General features: G+C 38.6%; 1 protein-coding gene across 10 annotated transcripts in view; it reads left to right on the top strand.

Moving 5' to 3' along the window:
* APBA2 (amyloid beta precursor protein binding family A member 2) overlaps positions 1–18,481 on the top strand; it is an 88,593-nt gene that overhangs the window by 38,771 nt on the left and 31,341 nt on the right. For 4 of the 10 annotated variants that reach the window (XM_088063043.1, XM_005521450.3, XM_005521449.3 and 1 more), the window contains one exon: positions 11,615–12,620. In XM_088063043.1, coding sequence (XP_087919169.1) covers positions 11,652–12,620 — 969 coding nt within the window. In that variant the 5' untranslated portion in view covers positions 11,615–11,651. The other 6 variants (XM_088063038.1, XM_088063045.1, XM_088063039.1 and 3 more) reach the window with 6 other exon arrangements.

Here is an 18,481-nt window from a genome sequence, read left to right as displayed (position 1 = left end):
AATTCGTGATGAGCTAAAATTATTCTTGCGTGTGTGTAAACCTATTTAGCCAACACCCATTGGGTTCTTTTATAGCTGTGTGATAGCAGAGTGCAAAGCTTGCTCAAACAGCTTAAATTTAACCAATTTCCTTTCCCTTCTAACTGCATGTCAGGTTCAATAAAACCTATTTTCGTTGTAGCCAGCAGTAATGTCAGGTCCAGCTGAGTGTGCTCAGGAGGCTGCAACTGGGTGCCAGGGCTGTGTTGGATTGCCAGGCTCACAGCAGTCAGTGTGGCTGCACCACAGCAACAGGGACATTTCTGCTAAAGGGAAATGGTCAAATTTACATCACAGACTTGTATTCTTGTGCAACAGAATCTCAAGGAACCAAGAGATGTTATATTTCTTCTTACTGTGAAGATGTTTTTATTGCAGTTTCATTTTTTTCCTCTAATAGCGTTGAAATTTAGAATTTACATATCTTGTCAAAAGTACTGATCCTTGGATGAAGTCCCCAAATCCTGCCTCACCTTTCCCCTGTATCCCCAAGTCACCCATCATTGTATAGATAGATTTGATGGCTTAAAAGGCTCTTCTAGGAATTTGCCATGGAAGACTATTATTATTTTCTATATTCCAGACAAAGTAAATTTTGTCTGACCCTTATACCACATTTCTGACTGCATAATACACTTTACAGTCATTGTTCAGTCCATTTCGAAACACTGAATTTTTGTAGACAGAAAGGAATAATTCCATATATTGACATTTTAGGTGGAATCAGTTTTATTCCTAAAGTGGTATTTAAACTGACATTAGCAGCCAAATGCAGAAGTTTTTCTTTAGTGGTTTTCCAGTGAATAATCTTTTCCAAAGTACACCAATAAATAGAGATAAGAAGGAAATGTATTTCAGTTGGCTGGTTTTTGTGAACATTTTGACCAAAAAACCGCTGTGTAAGGCTCGGAGAACTTGCAGTAGGTGATGGTTTTGCATGTCAGTTGTGCAAGGCCAGGTTCTGCTAAAACAGATGTGTGCAAGTGGAGGTTTCACACAGCTGCCTCCAGCTCCAGTGTCTGTTCCATTGTTGAATTCCAGCCCCACGGCTCCTCATTGTTACACCAGCACTGCCTCATGTTATGCTTAGAGGGATCTGTTACCATTTAGTGCAAGTCAGTCTAGAAACCAACCTTGTTATTGAGATAAAAGTGTTACCCAGGAAATTGCAAGATGACAAGAAGCATACAGATTAGCAAGACATAGAAAGATTGCCAGACTTTGGTGTAGCCTCCATAGTCAGCAGAAACTTGCTCTGCAAAGCATTGGAAAACTTTGTATAATCTATTCTAAGACAGACTGAAAATTCTACCAGAGCTCTGGATGGATTGCAGATTGTCTCAGAGTGGCTGAATGTGTTTTAATTGAATGGCATATTTTCTTTATGCATGGTAATGTTAAAATATATTTTTTCCTTACTCCTGTATCTCCTTCCCTTATTCCTATACATCTTATACTTTTCCCTTATTCTCAGTAACTTAGGAGATACAATAATCATAAGAAGTTACTAAAATTTGTATTTATTATGGAATAAAATTCAAAGTTGATGCCTCTGCATAGTTATCACTGGAACTTTGTGTGCTTGAGGGGTACTTTTTCATTATTTGAAACTGATCTCTTGGAGCAGAGCAGTCACAAGAAAAAGCCATAAAATCTCATTGCCTTAATTTTGGAGTTTCATCTTATTCTATTGAATACAAATATCCTGCCTCTGTGCTTCCCCCTGTTTAAGGGGCCTTAAATAAGGCTTTGGTTTGGGTGGCTTTTTCTCTATAGCAGGCTTAACACTGCAAAACTGATGTTTATCCCAACTCTCACAACTGTATGGATGCAGCAGCACAGGTTTAGTATCACTCTTTGAGCTGGGGAATTAAACCCTAAAGACTGATTAAGCCACATCAACAATAAATGAGAATTAAATATGTGATTACACATTTTTATTGCTGCAGCAGGAAACAGCTAATCTTTTTAACTATAAAAGCTACACTGATCTGGGATATATGCTCAAGAATGCCATCTCTGCAGTGCGATTGAATTTTACACTGTCTTTAGCATTTCTTCTTCTGTTCTACTTTTAATTTCTATTGATGGGTGCCAGTTATAGAGAATTTTTAGAATGGCTTTTAAAAGGTAATTATTGAATTTTAAAAGCTTACTAGATTAAATCAAACAGAACAAATATTATATACCATGAAAAAAAATGCAAGAACACAATTCAGAATGTAAAATCTTTTAAAAATTGGAAAATTAATTAAATCAGCTCAAATACCCTGCGATATCACCTGGTGAATAGCTCAAAAAGGAAGATTTTCAAACCCATAGAAAAGTAATTTTAGAGATTTTACTCTCAGGTGAGGTAATCAAACATCTCAAATGTACTTGTTCATGTTGATGTGGTTTAGCAGACATTCCATTGCAGTCATCTCTTGTTGGTTGTTGGTTTCAGGGTGAGGAGAGGTGCAATAGGTATGGCAGGTCAATAGATGCTGTTCATGTCTCTAGTGCACTCACAGTTCATATTGTACTGAGAATGCAACCTGCACACTGCCAACATTTCGTTATAGCTCAGTAGTAACTCAGGACAGGCTGCTCCATTTTAACAGCATTGCCTGTGGATACAGGGATGTGTATTTGCAGTATCTAATTCACTGCAGCCATTGTTGCTTTAGGCAGAATTTCTGCAAAACTGCAAATGAAACAATCTTGACATACAGAAATGAGAATTTATCTCACAACTTGAATTTCTCAGTCTGCTGTCGATTGTTAAACTAATAAAATAAGCATTAATGATGATTAATAATGGACATAATATTTTCTTTGTTTGCCTATTCAGTGATTTTTTTTGTGACTACCTCAGATTCACAGTATTCACATTAGAAGAAGCAGAGAAATTGGATAAGATCTTAGCTACACAGGAAGACCCTAGTGGCTACTCTTGAGATAACTGGCAAGTCATGTATTTTAATGCCATCTATTTTTAGCTGCTGCTCATTTTCGCTTCCCCCACACATTTCCCTCGCTTCTTTAAGAATCATTCTTGCTCTGCTTCCCATGCAAATCTCTTGCTGTTTTCTAAGTCTCTATTTCATATATATTAAGCATATTAAAATAATATTTAGATGATTGATTGAAGCTCTGAAACACTGAGTAGCACCAAATCTAATAGTTGTCTTTAGCTGTTTTTCCTCCTGGCCTATCCCAACTGTGCTTTTAAAAATCAGAGGCAGGTGGTATAAAATAATGTGTAATCATAAAATTGTAACACAGATATGCCCTGTGTGAGGATGGGGAGTTTAGGTTAAAAGGAAGACCTTGAATCTGGACTTCACCATGTTGTTGCTACAATTAACAAATTTAAATAACTTTTGTTGATATTGTAAATTTGTATCTTCTGGTTTTATTTCTGCCCCTCCTGAAAACAAGGGACTGTGTACAGCCAGACACAGGGTCAGCATTACATGAACCTCAGCTGCACTCAGGCTCTGCAGGTGAGCTGCAAAACTCACAGCATTTACTGTGTGAGCCAGAGGCACTGGGGGAACACAGACCATCTCTTTCTTCCCTCCTCAAATCACACACGGTGTGTTTGATGGTTTTCTGGTTTGTCTATTCAGAGTGTGTAAAGTGCTTTGTTTTCTTTTGGACCTGAGGCAGTCCCAGCCTGACAGCAGCCCAGCAGGGAAATGGGAAACTGGGTCTTGATAGAAGAGACTGAGAAAATAAAGAAATATTGAAAGACGTCTAACTTCAGTGTCGATTTTATAAAGTTTTTTGACAAATTGTCATCATTTTCTAAAGGCACTCATAGAAAAGAAAAAGTCAGATTAAAACAGGCTAATTTTGAATAGAATTTCACAGGACAAAAGAAAATGTATTTCTGAATCCCAAGAGGTTTCTGCCTGGTGCAGACAACAGTATTTTAAAATGTATTTCCTTACTTGTATTTTGTTGGATTTGAATGAAGGAAATGTGAAGGAAAAATGAAAGATAAATTTGAAAAACTTAGATAGCATGTTGCTGTTAGTTCTATCCTCATTTTATGTTTTCTACTCTTATTTTTATAACTACAAGTCTAGTCTGTATAGACTATCTAGAAGAGGTCAAGCATGTGAGAATAGAAATACCTTAAAATAAATAGTAAGAGAGATCATTTAAGACTTGTCTTCTTTCAGCCCTCTGATTTTTGTTGTGGGTTGAGAAGAATATTCTCCAGGATGAAAGAAGAAATGAAAGGGTTATTTAGGTCATTTTGCAAGAACCAAGAGAAACTGGAAGTTCCAAAAGTTAAGCTTTAAACTTCCTGGAAATGTCCTAAGTTGTCAACAACATGGACAAAACACTTCAGGTTTATTTCATACATAATATCTCTTCGTCAAAGCTAATTTTCTCAATAGCTTCTGGCTATTTTCAGCCACTTCCTGCAAAAATTAAACTTAGCAATTAAAAAATTCCTCATCAGGTGTATTGTTTGGTCACAAAAACTCATAGAAAGAAACATACTCCTCATAAATTCAGCATCCTCTCTAATTCTCTTTGAGTTTGCCTGTTTGGTTTTTTTTAGACTGTCAATAGCACCATTGAAGTGTCATATATATGCAAAGCTGCTTTACTGTGGCTTACCTAAATACTTGTATTCATGAAGGTTTTAGTAAAGCATGTAGGATGCTTTATGAGCAAAGATAACTCACATACACTGTAAAAGGCAGAAGTGGCCTTCCCAAGACCAACTCCACTGCTCTCTGTACTCATACTGGAGTTCTATACACAAGGAAAATCTAGACCTCGGCCCAGTTTTCAGTTAAAAACCTTTTCACAGTAAAAAAAGTCAGAACTCAGCTGCTAAAAATTAATAATTTTTCTATGCAAGCACTTACTTCTATGTAGTCTTTATGGTATATTTTTATAAATAGGTGAATAAAGCCATTTTATCATTTTATAAATATTAATCCATCTCCAAATGAAGCATCAAATCACAAAGACTGGAGTTTAGCACTACCATTGTCTAGATTTCTCAGATGTCTTTGCCAATTGTTTCCCCTACTCCCTAAAGGTTTTTTTGAGGGAACTGAGGAACTTGGCCACCTCTAAGACATGCAGGTTCCAGCAGCACCCCTGAATTGTACATGGCCACAAAAATCCCAAAGAAAAAGGTGTTTTGGGCTATGCTGGACCTGCTGAACTTGCATTGAGGAAGAGATATGCATGCATAAGACTGTTCTTGTAGGTATTTACTGCCATGCAGATCTAACAGCCTGGACATAAAAGGACCAGTGTGATTATGTCCTAATAATGGAAGGTTCTGTCCTAGGCCTTTCCCTTCTCTGAAACAATGCAGTGGTGTTTTATAGGGTGTTTTTGTTTTAAATTCAAAAGCCTCAGAGAAAGGAATTGACATTTTTAACCGGCCTAACATAAATGAATAAGTCCTATATCAGGCTATGCCAGCCTGAGTGAGAGAACCTCAGTAACACTGAGATGGCACTTGGAGCGTCATGACATGACCCTAATTTAATTATGTTGTGGTAGTCCTCATTGCTGGAGACTCTTTTCATCCCCAGTATTAGAAGGTCAGTGTTACCCAAGCTCACTCTGTGCAAGGGGAACCAGCATGCCCCTTCTTCCTGTGCTGTGTCCTCTCCTCCCTTCCCTTTGTCAGAGACTGTGCTCTTCCAAAATCCCATGTCACATGCTCGGACTGCTGGCACTGACACTGCCGGATTATGGCTCCAGTGAGAGTCAGGATCCCAGTTCCACCTGCTTTTAGAAGAGCTGGCAGTCACCTGCACTCTGCTTCTGGAGCTTTGTGTAATCAATTCTCATGGTCTGGAGAGTCAGCACCACTGAAAAATGAAGTTAATGCATTTGGCCTTGGGGAATCAAATAGCTACAGAATCTGACATAGTCACAGCAGGCTCATGTTCTGTTATCAGCTTATTAAAAATTCCAGTTCCCAGTCTAGGATCAGTCATAATTCCTCTCAACCAGCTTAGCAGATGGGAGCCTATTAAGTCTTCTGTAATGAAAGCTTACTGAAAAATACTATTAGGTTAATATTAAAAATTGTTTTGAATGAAGTTAGATTCTTTTCCACTTTAACTTATCTCTTTATTGGAGAAGAGACTGATATAATTATCATAAAGCCTTGCAATCATGAATTTTCTGATGCAGTTCTGTTGAAAAATACTGTTATCTCAGTTACAGAGGTACTGAGTAAGTAGATGAATGTAGCAGATCTAAACATGTCTGTGTTGAGAGGGTTGGGTGTTGTTTTTTTCTTTTTCACATCATTTCTGGATTATGAATATATAGGGCCAACATATGGAATAGCTTCAGTCTGCAGTGCATCCACAGCACAGCTCAGCAGAGAGAAGCAGGGCTGTGGGCTGCATGTGCTATGATCTCGCCTGGAAGTAAATTCTGTGGCAGTGCTTATAACTTACATCTGAAGATGACTTATAAAGAGTAGAACCAGTTTAATAGCAGCGAGATTGCAGAGGATAACTGCAGAAAATAGGAGGTATTGAACAATTCCAGGGAAGCAAAACTTGACTGTCAGTTCTGTCAAAACTGACAAAGGATGCAGATGTCTGAAGTGTGGGAGAAAGACTGAGGAGTAGATGGAAAAATAAACCTGGGGAGGAGAAGGCACAGGAAAGAGGCCTTGCAAAATAAAGTGAATATATCAAATTCAGGCCAGTAAAATTCTTAGTTCACCTGTAAGTTGAAACAGCAGGGCTCCAAAATAATTTGGCTGTAGACAAGCATGCAACAGTGTATTTGTTGCCAGAAGACCCTAACAGTGCTCCCCTGCCCCCTCAGGTCACTGTGGATGTTAAATGTCATTAACTTGTTTTGCTCCCACTAAAATCTATTCAATTTATGAATGAAGTATAGATGCAATGCAGTTCTTTAACCACAGCCAGCATTACCATACTGGGTATTTCACCCTGTTTAGAATTGCGTATAATTTCCCATTTTTAATGCTAATTTAATTGGTCTCTTTTACTGGGAGGACAGTAAAGAGATCTTTCTACACAGGTGAAAGATGTTAAAGTGTTAAGGTTGATAAATCCCTCCCTACAGCTGTCTGGGATTAGGTGCAGCAAACTCAGGAGAAAGCTAATGAGTATAATGAGTACTGATTAAAATAAATTCCAGCTGTAAGCCAGTAGTCCTGTTTCTGGGAGCAGAAGAAATCGGTTCCCCTATGCATACTCCTTTTTATTCTTACATGGAAATGCAGCATGTGTTTCCTGGAGATTGATTTTCCTTTCAACACTGAGCTGAGCTAGGGAAAATTAAGAAAAATAAAGTAAAATCATTATTGAAAGAAAAGCATTTTTACTGAGAACCATGTGTAACTTGTCCCTTATTCACTGATCCTGACAGTACTGATGGAGATTTAGTGATGCACTGTACAACTGAAGTCAGGGTTTGATTGTCTCAGCAAGATAAAATTACTGAATCCCAAGGAATGTAAACAGGGATCCAGCACTGATCCATGTTCCCAGGAACACTTCATCCCAACTGCAGCCAGAAGTGCAAAAATGTGCTTGGAGTGATGCAGAAGTTTGACTTAACTCTGCTATCAAGGAGGGAGGTGAGATATAAGAAGTAGGAGGGAGTCTTACACCAAGCAGAGGAAATGATCTGTGGGCTCCATTGGAGCCTTTATTGATAAAGTGCCTCTGGATCCAGCAAATCTTTACTCCTCTCTTCACTACAACATTGAGTAATATTAGATAGAAATACAGTATTTTCTCCAATTTCTAATTTTCTTGATACCTATGATGTTAGAAGGTTACAGTAACTGATGTGAATATTAGCTAAAGTACTAATCCATGCAGTCAGTGACTCAGAAGGCTTTGTACAGCAGTCTGAATAGCAGAACACATGGTAAAAACTTGGTATCTGCTGCATTTCTAAAAAAAAAAAGTCAAAATTCTGATTTTGTACTTTCAAAACCTGTAAGATTAATGTCTCTGTAGGTGAGAAGACAGAAGAGTTCAGACCTGTGGCCCTCAGGAACATTGCTGTGACATGAAACAGCTTAAAATATTCAGGTTATGCTAAACCTAATCAGTGATTAGGTAGCATTTTGTTAGGAAGCTTGGGAGATATTTTGATACAGGGGAAGAAAACTAGGCTGCCCTGGCTGTTCTAATATTTGAGTTAAAATACAGCTGTGTGTTTTCTTGACAGAAATGTATCTGCAGCTCCATAAAGAGCAGTTCTCAGACTGGTGTTTGAAAACTCAGCTCAGTAATTCTGATGTGTTGGTACAGTTGGAGAAGTTACATTTTATACTTGAAGATGCTGTAATCAGTGCACATTCAGTCTGCAATTCATGGGCTGAAAATAATAAATTCTGCCTTTTTATTTCAGTACTTTGTTACCTTAAGAGTAGTGCCTGAGAAGATTGCAAAGGAGGCCAACTAGAATTGTAATTGCTATGCAGAGATTGCTTTGTAACTTCAGTTTCCATAGCATTAAGATCAGCATTGCCTCTCACCAAAAAATCCGTCTTATTTTGCCTCAGTTCCAGCATACAGGGGTTAAGCACTGTCCTCAATCATTGCTCAAGCTGAATTAACTGAAAACCCATTTCCCATGTCCCAGGATATCAGTGCTAGACATGCTTGAGAAGAATTATTTTCTCTATTTCTTACCACCTATGCTCTAAAAAATTTCCAGTCTGCCACTATTTTTTTTTAAGTTCTTCCCACCACAGTGCAGCTGCTGCACATTAGCAGGGCCCTGGTGGGGCAGGACTGCATTACCCTGCTGAGAGCCCTCACCTGGCACCCACAGCTGATGGAGCTCCTCTCATCAGCCACCCCTCCCTCCCTAGGCTCCTGCCTTTTGTCTCTCAAATCACATTCAGGTGGCTTCCTGCAATGTGTTCCAGAATATCTAGAATGCACTGCATTTTCCTGCAGGTAAGTGACGTCTTTGAGCATTCACTCTTGGAATTTATAAAAGGCTATTGCTGTAGAGATACCACTTATGACAGTTTTAGGGCCTGGATACTAAATGAAGAGTCTTAGATGTGGGTGGAAAAACTCCATTACACTGGCTAAAAAAAGGGTTCTCATCTCCATATGCTTTAGGAAAATCTGAGTCATGGGTTTCAAACTGTGCTTGTTATAGGCTCTGTGCTTCTGTAGCTTCAGCTACACTGTAGTGACTTATAAGCAGGGTCAAGTGCACTGTAAATATATTTAAGTATTATTTAATATGGATAATATTTCCACTAGAAGATTGAGGCTATTGCACATGAGAACTTTTCGGTCAATAAGAGGCAATTTGTTCTGTTCTTGACAAAAAATAATTTTTGGTCAAACCAGATGAGATCTCTGTTGTTTTCTTGCAGTGCCATTCAGAATTATTATAGCTCTCCATCTTAACTCATTTTAGACATGTATGTGTAGTATATTCATTCCTGAAATGGTCATACAAGCAATTTGTCTTGCTTGTGGGCAGTTTTTTGCAGCCTGTGCAGAGCATTGCAGTGTTGTGACTTAGATTACTATTTTAATCCAATGTAAAATATATTTTTTTATACTGCAGTCACAGTATAGAAACATCTTTAGTTTGCAGTCAAAGCTGACTAAATCAGGGGTAACCCCAGGGGATGGATGGCTTGTTGTTCTGAGTTTCTTCTAACTGACTACATAGTAAATAAGTATCATTATTATTAAAGGGATAATGGGCATACAGATTGCACTGAGAAAACCTTGCGAGTCTCCTAGTTCTTCCAATAGTGAGCAGGGGCAAGTAATCACTGAGAAAGTTTTGCCTTCTCTGATCTTCTCCTTTAAAACTTCTCTTCAGATACACTATTTACTTTAAAGCTTTATTATGTCAAGACTAATTCTTCAAGGTAACAACCAAAAAGTGCTCCATATGCTGTGTTCCTTTCGTATCTCCTGCTGTGACTAACATGACTTCTGCTTTGTTTCTCAGAATCTAGAACCCATGTTTCAGGGTTAGATTTACCACATGATATCTTTGCAATAATTCATAGATACATTACATCCCTGGATTTGTCAAAAACTAAGGATTGAGAGTTTTCTTGTGGTGTCAGAAGTTCTACAGGGGTTCTATAAGGTTCTAGGTTACAGTGACAGGATTTTTTTTTTTTCTAAGTTCAGAATGCCTAAGAAATTACTCCCTATATAGCTCCTCTAATCCTTTAGCTCCATGCCAGTTTTATTGCTCAAGCCTGGTTAAATCAAACTGTTCTCCCAGTTGTGTTACGCAGGTGAGGAGCCTGAGCTCACTTCATGCCTCAAGTAACTGCACAGGTCAAGTTTATCAAAAGGATACAACAATGAAATGCAGAGAAACACGGATACTGAGAATATGTTATTTCCCCCTTCCAAATCATGCAGCAGATCATACTTGTCAAGCCTATCTAGAATTAGCTATTTTCTTTAACTATTTTTTATATAGTTCATATAACCTCTGCTTATTTAGACTCACCTGGGTGCTGTGTGTACTTTTGGACCCCGTCATCTAAGAAAGATGTGAAGGTCCTCGTATGTGTGCACAGAATGGCAGCAGAGCTGGTGAAAGGGCTGGAAGGAGGTGTCCTTTGAGGGGTAGCAAAGGGTTTTGAGCTGGTCTGGTTTGTAGAAAGGAGGTTTAGGTGATCTCATTGCCCTCTACAGCATCCTCCAGAGGGGAAGTGGGCAGGGAGGTGCAGAACTTCTCCCCAGAGAAGGTATCCAGTGACAAGATGCTTGGGAATGGTTCAAAGCTGTATCACAGTGGGTTCAGACTGGACATTAGGAGCATTACTTTACTAGGAGCACGGTCAGGTGCTAGAACAGGCTTCCAGTGGCAGTCAATGCCCAAGCCTGTCAGTGTTTTAAGAGGCATTTGGACCAGGCCCTGATAGCATGCTTTAACTTGGTCAGCACTGGGTGATTTTTGTAGGTCCCTTCCAACAGAAATAATCTATTCTAAAAGCAATATTTGGTTTAACAATGAGAGATACTTCATGGCATCCAGATAGAAAGGGCTAATAAACCAGCCAAGTGCCTTTAAAAAAATAACTTTTAATATCAATGCATTATCTTTTAATGCACTATGTGACTGCTAAGTTAATAGAATTATTTTCCTTTAGTTTTGGTAAGAGCAGGTCATATTCTAAATGTTTGCTTTCAGTACACGTTAAAGAAATGCCTAAGCTGAAAATTGAAAAGAGGTCCCATTTACTGCATAGTGATCAAAGCATGACCCCTTACTGGCAAGAAAGAAAAATTGAAAACTAATTTCAAGGTTCAGGATTAATTCTCTGTCAAACTGACAGAAGAGAGCCTATACTAGAATACATTTAGCATAAATGTAGAACCTTCTCTTTATCTGTTCCTTTCAGAGTGCAACTTATTACTTTGATTTCATGGTTCCATAGCATAAGCATTTTAAAAGTTAGCTATCTGAATTTGGTGAAATCTCTACAAACACAGGCTTTTTTACCAAATTAACCCATCAGTTTGCTTCCTATTAACATCACTGTTCTCTGCTGATGACCTTTTCCTGAATGTGTGTTTTTCCATCTTCCCTGCAGTAATTGCTGGAAATGATTGTCATGTAAGGAGCTGGCTATGGCAAACAGGAAACATCAAAGCACTACAGCCAGCATGTTGGATCACAGAGCCAGAGCTTGCCCGACTTCATCTCACACCAGGGAGCCCGAAAATGAAGAAAGTGACCTTCCCATTGAAGATTATGCAGCAAAGGAGGCAGAACTAGCAACTGTCAGACCAGGTAGTCCCACACCTGTGGAACATGAGTGCAATGACCATAGTGGAGATGGTGACTCCAGCTCTGACTACGTAAACAACACTTCTGAGGAGGAGGACTATGATGAAGGCTTGCCAGAAGAAGAGGAGGGGATCACATACTACATCAGATACTGTCCAGAGGATGACAGCTACCTGGAAGGAATGGACTGCAATGGGGAGGAGTATGCTCCCCATGAGGAACACCATGTTGAAACAGATGAATGTCAGGAAGCTGTAGAAGAATGGGCTGAAAGTAAAATTCAGCACCAAGATGAAAATGAGGTGATGGACAGGCAAGAGTGGCAGGAAGGTCAAGATAATGGCATTCAGATTTTGGAGGATGAAGCATCATCTTTGGAGATACAGGACCAAGAAGAAAACATACAATACTGTCAAAGTGAAGGTGACTATCCGGACTATTACCCAGCAGAGGCTAATGGAAATTCACAGGGAATATCACCATATCATTCTAGAAAAGAGGATGCAGACCTGGAAGAGCAGGAAGAGGACATTGACCAGATTGTAGCAGAAATCAAAATGAGTATGAGCATGAGCAGTATTAACAGTACAACAGAAATGAGTCCAGAGCACACTGGGACTGAAAACATGGCACATGACTACAAAGAGACTTGTTCAAAGGGAGAAGCTGTTCACAGTGCTAACAGGCATGAGGGGAGGCCAAAATCGCTGAATATCCCATCTGCCTCTAAGCACAGTGGAGATGTGCATCGAGGTTTTAAAGCAAAGTCAAGATCCCCAGAGGACAGACAGAAGTGGCCACAGGAGCAGGTATGAGGTGCTTTTTTTAACCAGACTGTCAGAGGCATTATGCAAATGTTACATTAGTTATTTCAAATAAAATTAGAAATATTTTTATGTTTTAATCTGTAAATTATTAGAAATATTTTAAATTTTACTGTAACTGTATTCACATAATCCCACTGTTTAGAAAGAGGTGCTAAATGTATGTAATCTGCATATATAGAGAGCTAGCAAAGAGCTTCTGCACAGAGAAGAGAATTCAAACAAAGGTATTCCAGATGCATGGGACAAAACCAGTTTTTCTTTACACTATTTTCATTCTTCAGGGACAGTCTGGAGAAACTTGAAACTGGGGTCAGCATTGAAATAGTTGAATTTTTTTTTCCCATTAATGGCTCCTGTGCCATTGCCTTAGTGGTTGATAACTTTCTGTTTTTGAGAGAATGAATGTTGAATCTAGACATACTGTATAAGTTAAACAAAAACCCTTCAAGAAGTGCCTGCATATTGCTGTGGTATTTTTACTAGCTGGACATATCTTGACCTTGACAAGAAGGAAGAAATAGGAGCTTTACTCTTACCAAAAATGCTGTTAAGCAGTTTCATCAAAAGAATGCTGTAGAAGTTAATTTAAACTGTGCATGATCTTTTCTTGTTCTAATGCTGAGTGGCAGAAAAAGTCTAAGAATGAAGCTCAAGCTTTTCTAAAGGAAGAGAGATGTGCCTTTTTTCCCTGAAGTCTCAAATTGAATGTGGTTACTTCTTAGAGAGACATACCTCATTCCCTAATGTCATTTTAAAGCCTTAACTTTGCATCTCTAAAATTATATGCAGTTGAATATTAGTTATCTTTCATCTGCCATGAATAGATCTACCTAAAAGAGTTGAAACATAACATGTGCTTGGATAACAACTAGTAAGGATAAATGAATTATTTTGCCTTATCTTTAATTAAAATGCCTTGTTAAACTTTGCATGCATATGTTTCCTCTTTCAGCTATATAAACTCTCTAAACAGGTTTTTCTATAATTAAGTGCGCCATAGTTAAACAATTTAGTGTAGGTGATTCCATTAAAATATATTAATTCCTCTGAAAAACAGTAAAAGGAAATCAAATGTTTAAGTATATGGTGATGAAACAGGTCGACCTTCATTATAATTGTGAACAAAAAAAAGTCTTAGGGGGGTATTTTCAGATTTCCCATATCTGCAGCAAGTTTTTAATATTCATTACTACATTCTATTTCCAGAAGTATAATTACAACCAAATTGTGCAACTTACTATATTCAGTGCCCTACTGCCAGCATAAAAGTCCCTTGGTGAATAAGCTTGCTGATGTTGAATGAACAGCTACTAGGTGTTAGCTGGGAGCACAGAGGTTGAGGTGGCATGCTTTTGTGATGGTCTTTCTCCCAGTAGCTACTACTGGGAAAGTTGTTCCTTGCAAGTTCTCATAATATTTGCAGAACAAATGACAAAAGGAGTTCCTGAATAAGAAAGAATTCCTCAGTGCTTGACTAAGTAATTGTTGGGTCCACCCCCACCCCAGATGATTTCCCATTCAAAATAGACTTCCATTTCGACAGCTTTTTGCTGTTTTGAAGTTTATTTATCAGAAGCTGGGCTGAACTGCATTGTACCTTTATCATTCTCAATAGGCTCCTAACAGCTGAGGGTTGTGTAACACCTGGGTATTGGTTGAACTGCCCTGGTGTGAAAAAAACCAAAAGCACCTAAGTATTTCTGAACTGCATGTCTGAACTTTGATTGTTATTTCCTGTCAGTCTTGGACCAGTGCCTTCATCTTATTTAATAACGAGGGAAGCACTGCTGTGATAGGTAACCCCAGGCTGGGGTTATACCATCACTTCTAATAGCAACCACAAACTCCTGTCTTAATGCATAGAGAACACTGGACTGTACACAGTGTTTCATTCCTTCAAACATGGAGACAGGAAATTAGAGATACAGCTGTATGGGTGTATCTACTCCAGGCTAAACAAACTGGGTGGCAAGGCATACATTTCATTTATAAGGAAGGCAACAGGGCATGGCTGCTGTGGGAACTTCACTGAAGAGAAGAGCACAAGCCTCCAAGGCAAAAAGCTGTGAAGTGGTACTTCTTACAGAGATACAGAGGCTCCCAATTGGAGGCATGAGGTAATTCTCCCTCTACCCACCTTCAGGGATGTAAAAGAAAGAGTGAAAAACAAGTTCAATAACCTTTGGCAAGCATTATTTAAATGTGTGTGTCATGACAAGACTGGTCTTACCTTGCTGTGTTCTTCTCACCTACTGCAGGCAATCATTCTCAGCTTTAGCTAGATTTACAAATCAGGCTCAGGATGAGGGCATGAGAATAAGAGTTCAGTACCCATTTCTGCCCAACTGAGATTTTTTCTTCATAGCTCCTCAAAAGTCCTTTGCACAAGGTGTGGTTGGATGTTTAGCATTAATAGTGGACCTCAAAGAATTTAGGTAAAGTGCAGAGGATTTTGTTTTTCTTCTGGGGCATTCAATTCTTCTAATATTTACTATGAAACCTCAAAGGGATGGATGGAATTAGATGAACCTGTTTCTCATTTGTGAAACCAAGACAGCCTTAATTTTAACTACAATATTTAAACCATCTACAATAATTCAGTTTCTTTCAGAGTGAAAGGAAAAAATGCAAGGCTATTGTCAGTATCTGCCTGCTAAACTTACTGTTTGCAGAGAAGCTGCTTAGAAGAGCCTTGGTTTTGTTACCTTGCTAAAAGATCTGTTATTAGAAGTGTGCATCTCACAGTATAAAATGTCATGCTGAAAGGGATGACAGAGGCATACATATTGCATATAGAGCACTTTTTTTGGCCTTGGTATTCTTTAAAAAATATAGATTTGAATGCTTCTAGGTTAAATCAAGATATACTATGTGTATGTCAGTTTTTGTAAAAAATGAGCAAGCAGGAAGGTGCATTTGTTGTTTTATGCATGTAGTATGCTATCCTTAGCTTTTTCATGTTTCTGCTCCTCTCCTTTCCTGCCTCACATAGGTAGCATTACTGCCTATTATAACATTTACATTCCTTTAAAATACACAGCTATTAATTCTTAGCTCATGATAGGTGCTAACATTCTGTTTGTTCTGCATGCTAAATACCAAGTAAAAAAGGGGATTTTAAAGGTTCTTGTTGCCAGGTTTGCCCCAGAAAATTGTCACTTTTTAAGAAAGACCCAAAAATTTACAGAGAAGGAAAAACAAAGTAAGCATCTTGTTTGACTTTCAGTGTGGGCCAGTCTCATGTCTTAAATACACATTCTCAGGCTTGAAAAGTTCAGGGATATATGAGCTTGGCTTGATTAACCTTTATTTGTAAATACTTCTAGGGAGGCACTGAAGGGGACTAGACAAGCACTAGACAAGTCTGAGGGAAACCTAGAATACATTTAGAGTATATATTTGTTCTAACTCACTGCTTAGCACCATCCCTATTCCTTGCAGGTTTTCCATGCTTATGTTATTTAAGAAAGGCATCACATCTATGAAGTTAAACTGACTATTTTTGGTATTTTATAACAACTCAAATTTAACTGTTCCCCCAAGCTAGGAATTTTTTGCACATCCATTTGATATATTGGTCACCTCCCAGCTAATTGTTAAAGTATCACATGAAGAATTTTTCTATTTCTATTTCTAATTTCATTTCATATGTTTTACCTTTAGCAGAGAAATTGAGTCTGGTCAGACGTGCCACTGATGTAATTCTCCTGAATTACCACAGTTTTTAATGTGACAAACATGAATTAGCTGACAGGTATATTCTTGTATGGAAGAGGATGAACTGAATGACTCCTTCAACTGACAGTAGCATAGAGTGCAACCAGAAATTTGAAATATGTGCTATTCCTGTGAAAAAGTAGTTGCTTTTTGGAATGCTGTTAGATTTGCTTCAACACAAATATTACTACAATTGTAGTAGTTAGCTACAGTAACTGTTGGCTTGGCATATTAACAATATTCAACACAGGAATGGCTTTACCAGGTGAAAAATGTGAGTAATCTCATGTTGTAAATGTGTGCTTGTACTGAACAAAATATGAGCAATGGCCTAATCTAAACCAAAGCTGAAACCACAAAAAAAGCTTTTCTCCAGTTCACTGCAGCATAGCCCTGTCCTGCTTCCTGCCCCCACAACAGGATGGCATGGGGCAGTCCCAGCCCCATCCTGCCACCCCCAACTGCATTTGAAATTTCAGTTTCTCCTGTTGCATGTGCAAAATTAGCATCATTAAAGAACTGTAGAAGCAAGCAAGAAAAAAGCAAAACATTGGACAACAGCTGAAATAATAAACAATGGAAGACATCTTTTTGCACTAATCAACTCCTCTGGAACCTCCTATGTGGCAGAGTTTACTCTGTTCATCCCCGCTATGATCCTGCCCTTGAAGCACTGGCATTGGCATGGCTGAGAGCTATTTCTGCTGGGGAGGGGCTGAAGATGACTGTGGAACTCAACACTTGAGCACTGACAGTTTAATCAGCCCTTGTTCCTAATGTCTGCTCTAGGTAGATTCCAGACTCCTGAGAATGTATCCTCTCCTACCTTATTCAAGCAAATCTTCTTTACCAACAGTAAAAGAAAATGTTTGTAACAGCAACAACACCCTACCTCACCTCTATCCTTTTGAAGAAACAGGAATTTGCCATGAAATTTGCCTCCTTTACAAAGGAGGACCTCAGAGGGAAGGCTGCTTTTTAATGATGCTGCCTATGATACTAATTCCTACTGCTTCTCCTATCTCAATCATTCTTTTATGATTATTATATTATTACCTTTGAGAACCTAACCAAATATGCTTATACAAACTGCCCTAGCAGGGACACCATGAGCTCCTGCAGTGTCAGTCTGCTTTCACAACTTTCATATAGGCTGTGTCCTTATACTTCCTCAACATGGACAACCAGAAAGACAAAAGATCCCTACAAAGATTTGTGAAAGAAAATTTAATGAAGCCATTCTCTTTTCCCCCCTCCAACAGCTTTGCACACATCAATGCTGCTACTGTACTTCCTTTGCCTGTGCTGGTAGAGCTCAGTATTGACACAAACATTTATTTCCTTCTCTCAGCATGGGGATGGTGCTCTGCTGCTGCAGAGTCCAAATCCAAGAGTCTTTTGTCCATAAAAGATTTCACCTTTAGAACAGCATGAAGAAACTAAAATGATGGACAGTTTAGAAAATGTGTATCTTAGGAATATCTTGCTGGAAGTCAGTCTGAGTATTATGGGATGCATTTGAGAACAGTTTGTAGAAAGCACAAATGGGTGTAGATGAAAAGTATTAAAGAAGGTTTCTGCATTCTCCTGTGTGTTCTAGGCAGCTGTGGGGCAGAACTAATAAATAACTGTTAGCAAGTGACAGTTCCCAAACCTACCAAGTATTTACTGGAAAGTGCTAAACAGTCCAAACGTCTCAAACAGTTTCTCTGTGCTAATTGGCCAAGCCACAGACTTCTAGCAGTCAGCTCCTGATACCAGTCGACAGCAAAATCAATGTCTGTTGCCTAAAGATGCATTAGCGACAAAGCCTTCTCAGGAAGTTTAAATCAGAAGGCAGCATGAGCTCCTAATTACATCTCCCTAAGAATTCAGCAGAGCTGTTTCTCTGAACTCATGGCTGGTTCTCAATTTTAAATACATGCAAGGACAAAAGAAAAAAAAATGTTTCTTTGAGGTGGTAAAAATAAATTGGCAATTATTTTAATGTCTATTGAAATTTGATAGAGTACTGAAATAATTTTGTGAAACCCTTAGATCACTCAACTTATTCTGACTCCTCTTTTTCTAAACTTGACTTGCATACTTGGAATTACTCATCAGAAATTTCTTTCTCTTCACTCCTG

Source organism: Pseudopodoces humilis, chromosome 16, assembly GCF_049639895.1.
Source record: "Pseudopodoces humilis isolate 2021_Gansu_Grassland_sample_001 chromosome 16, ASM4963989v1, whole genome shotgun sequence".
NCBI classification, from domain to species: Eukaryota; Metazoa; Chordata; class Aves; order Passeriformes; family Paridae; genus Pseudopodoces; species Pseudopodoces humilis.
The sequence above is the reverse complement of the archived record's forward strand: the minus strand, read 5'-3'. Positions and strand labels throughout refer to the sequence as shown.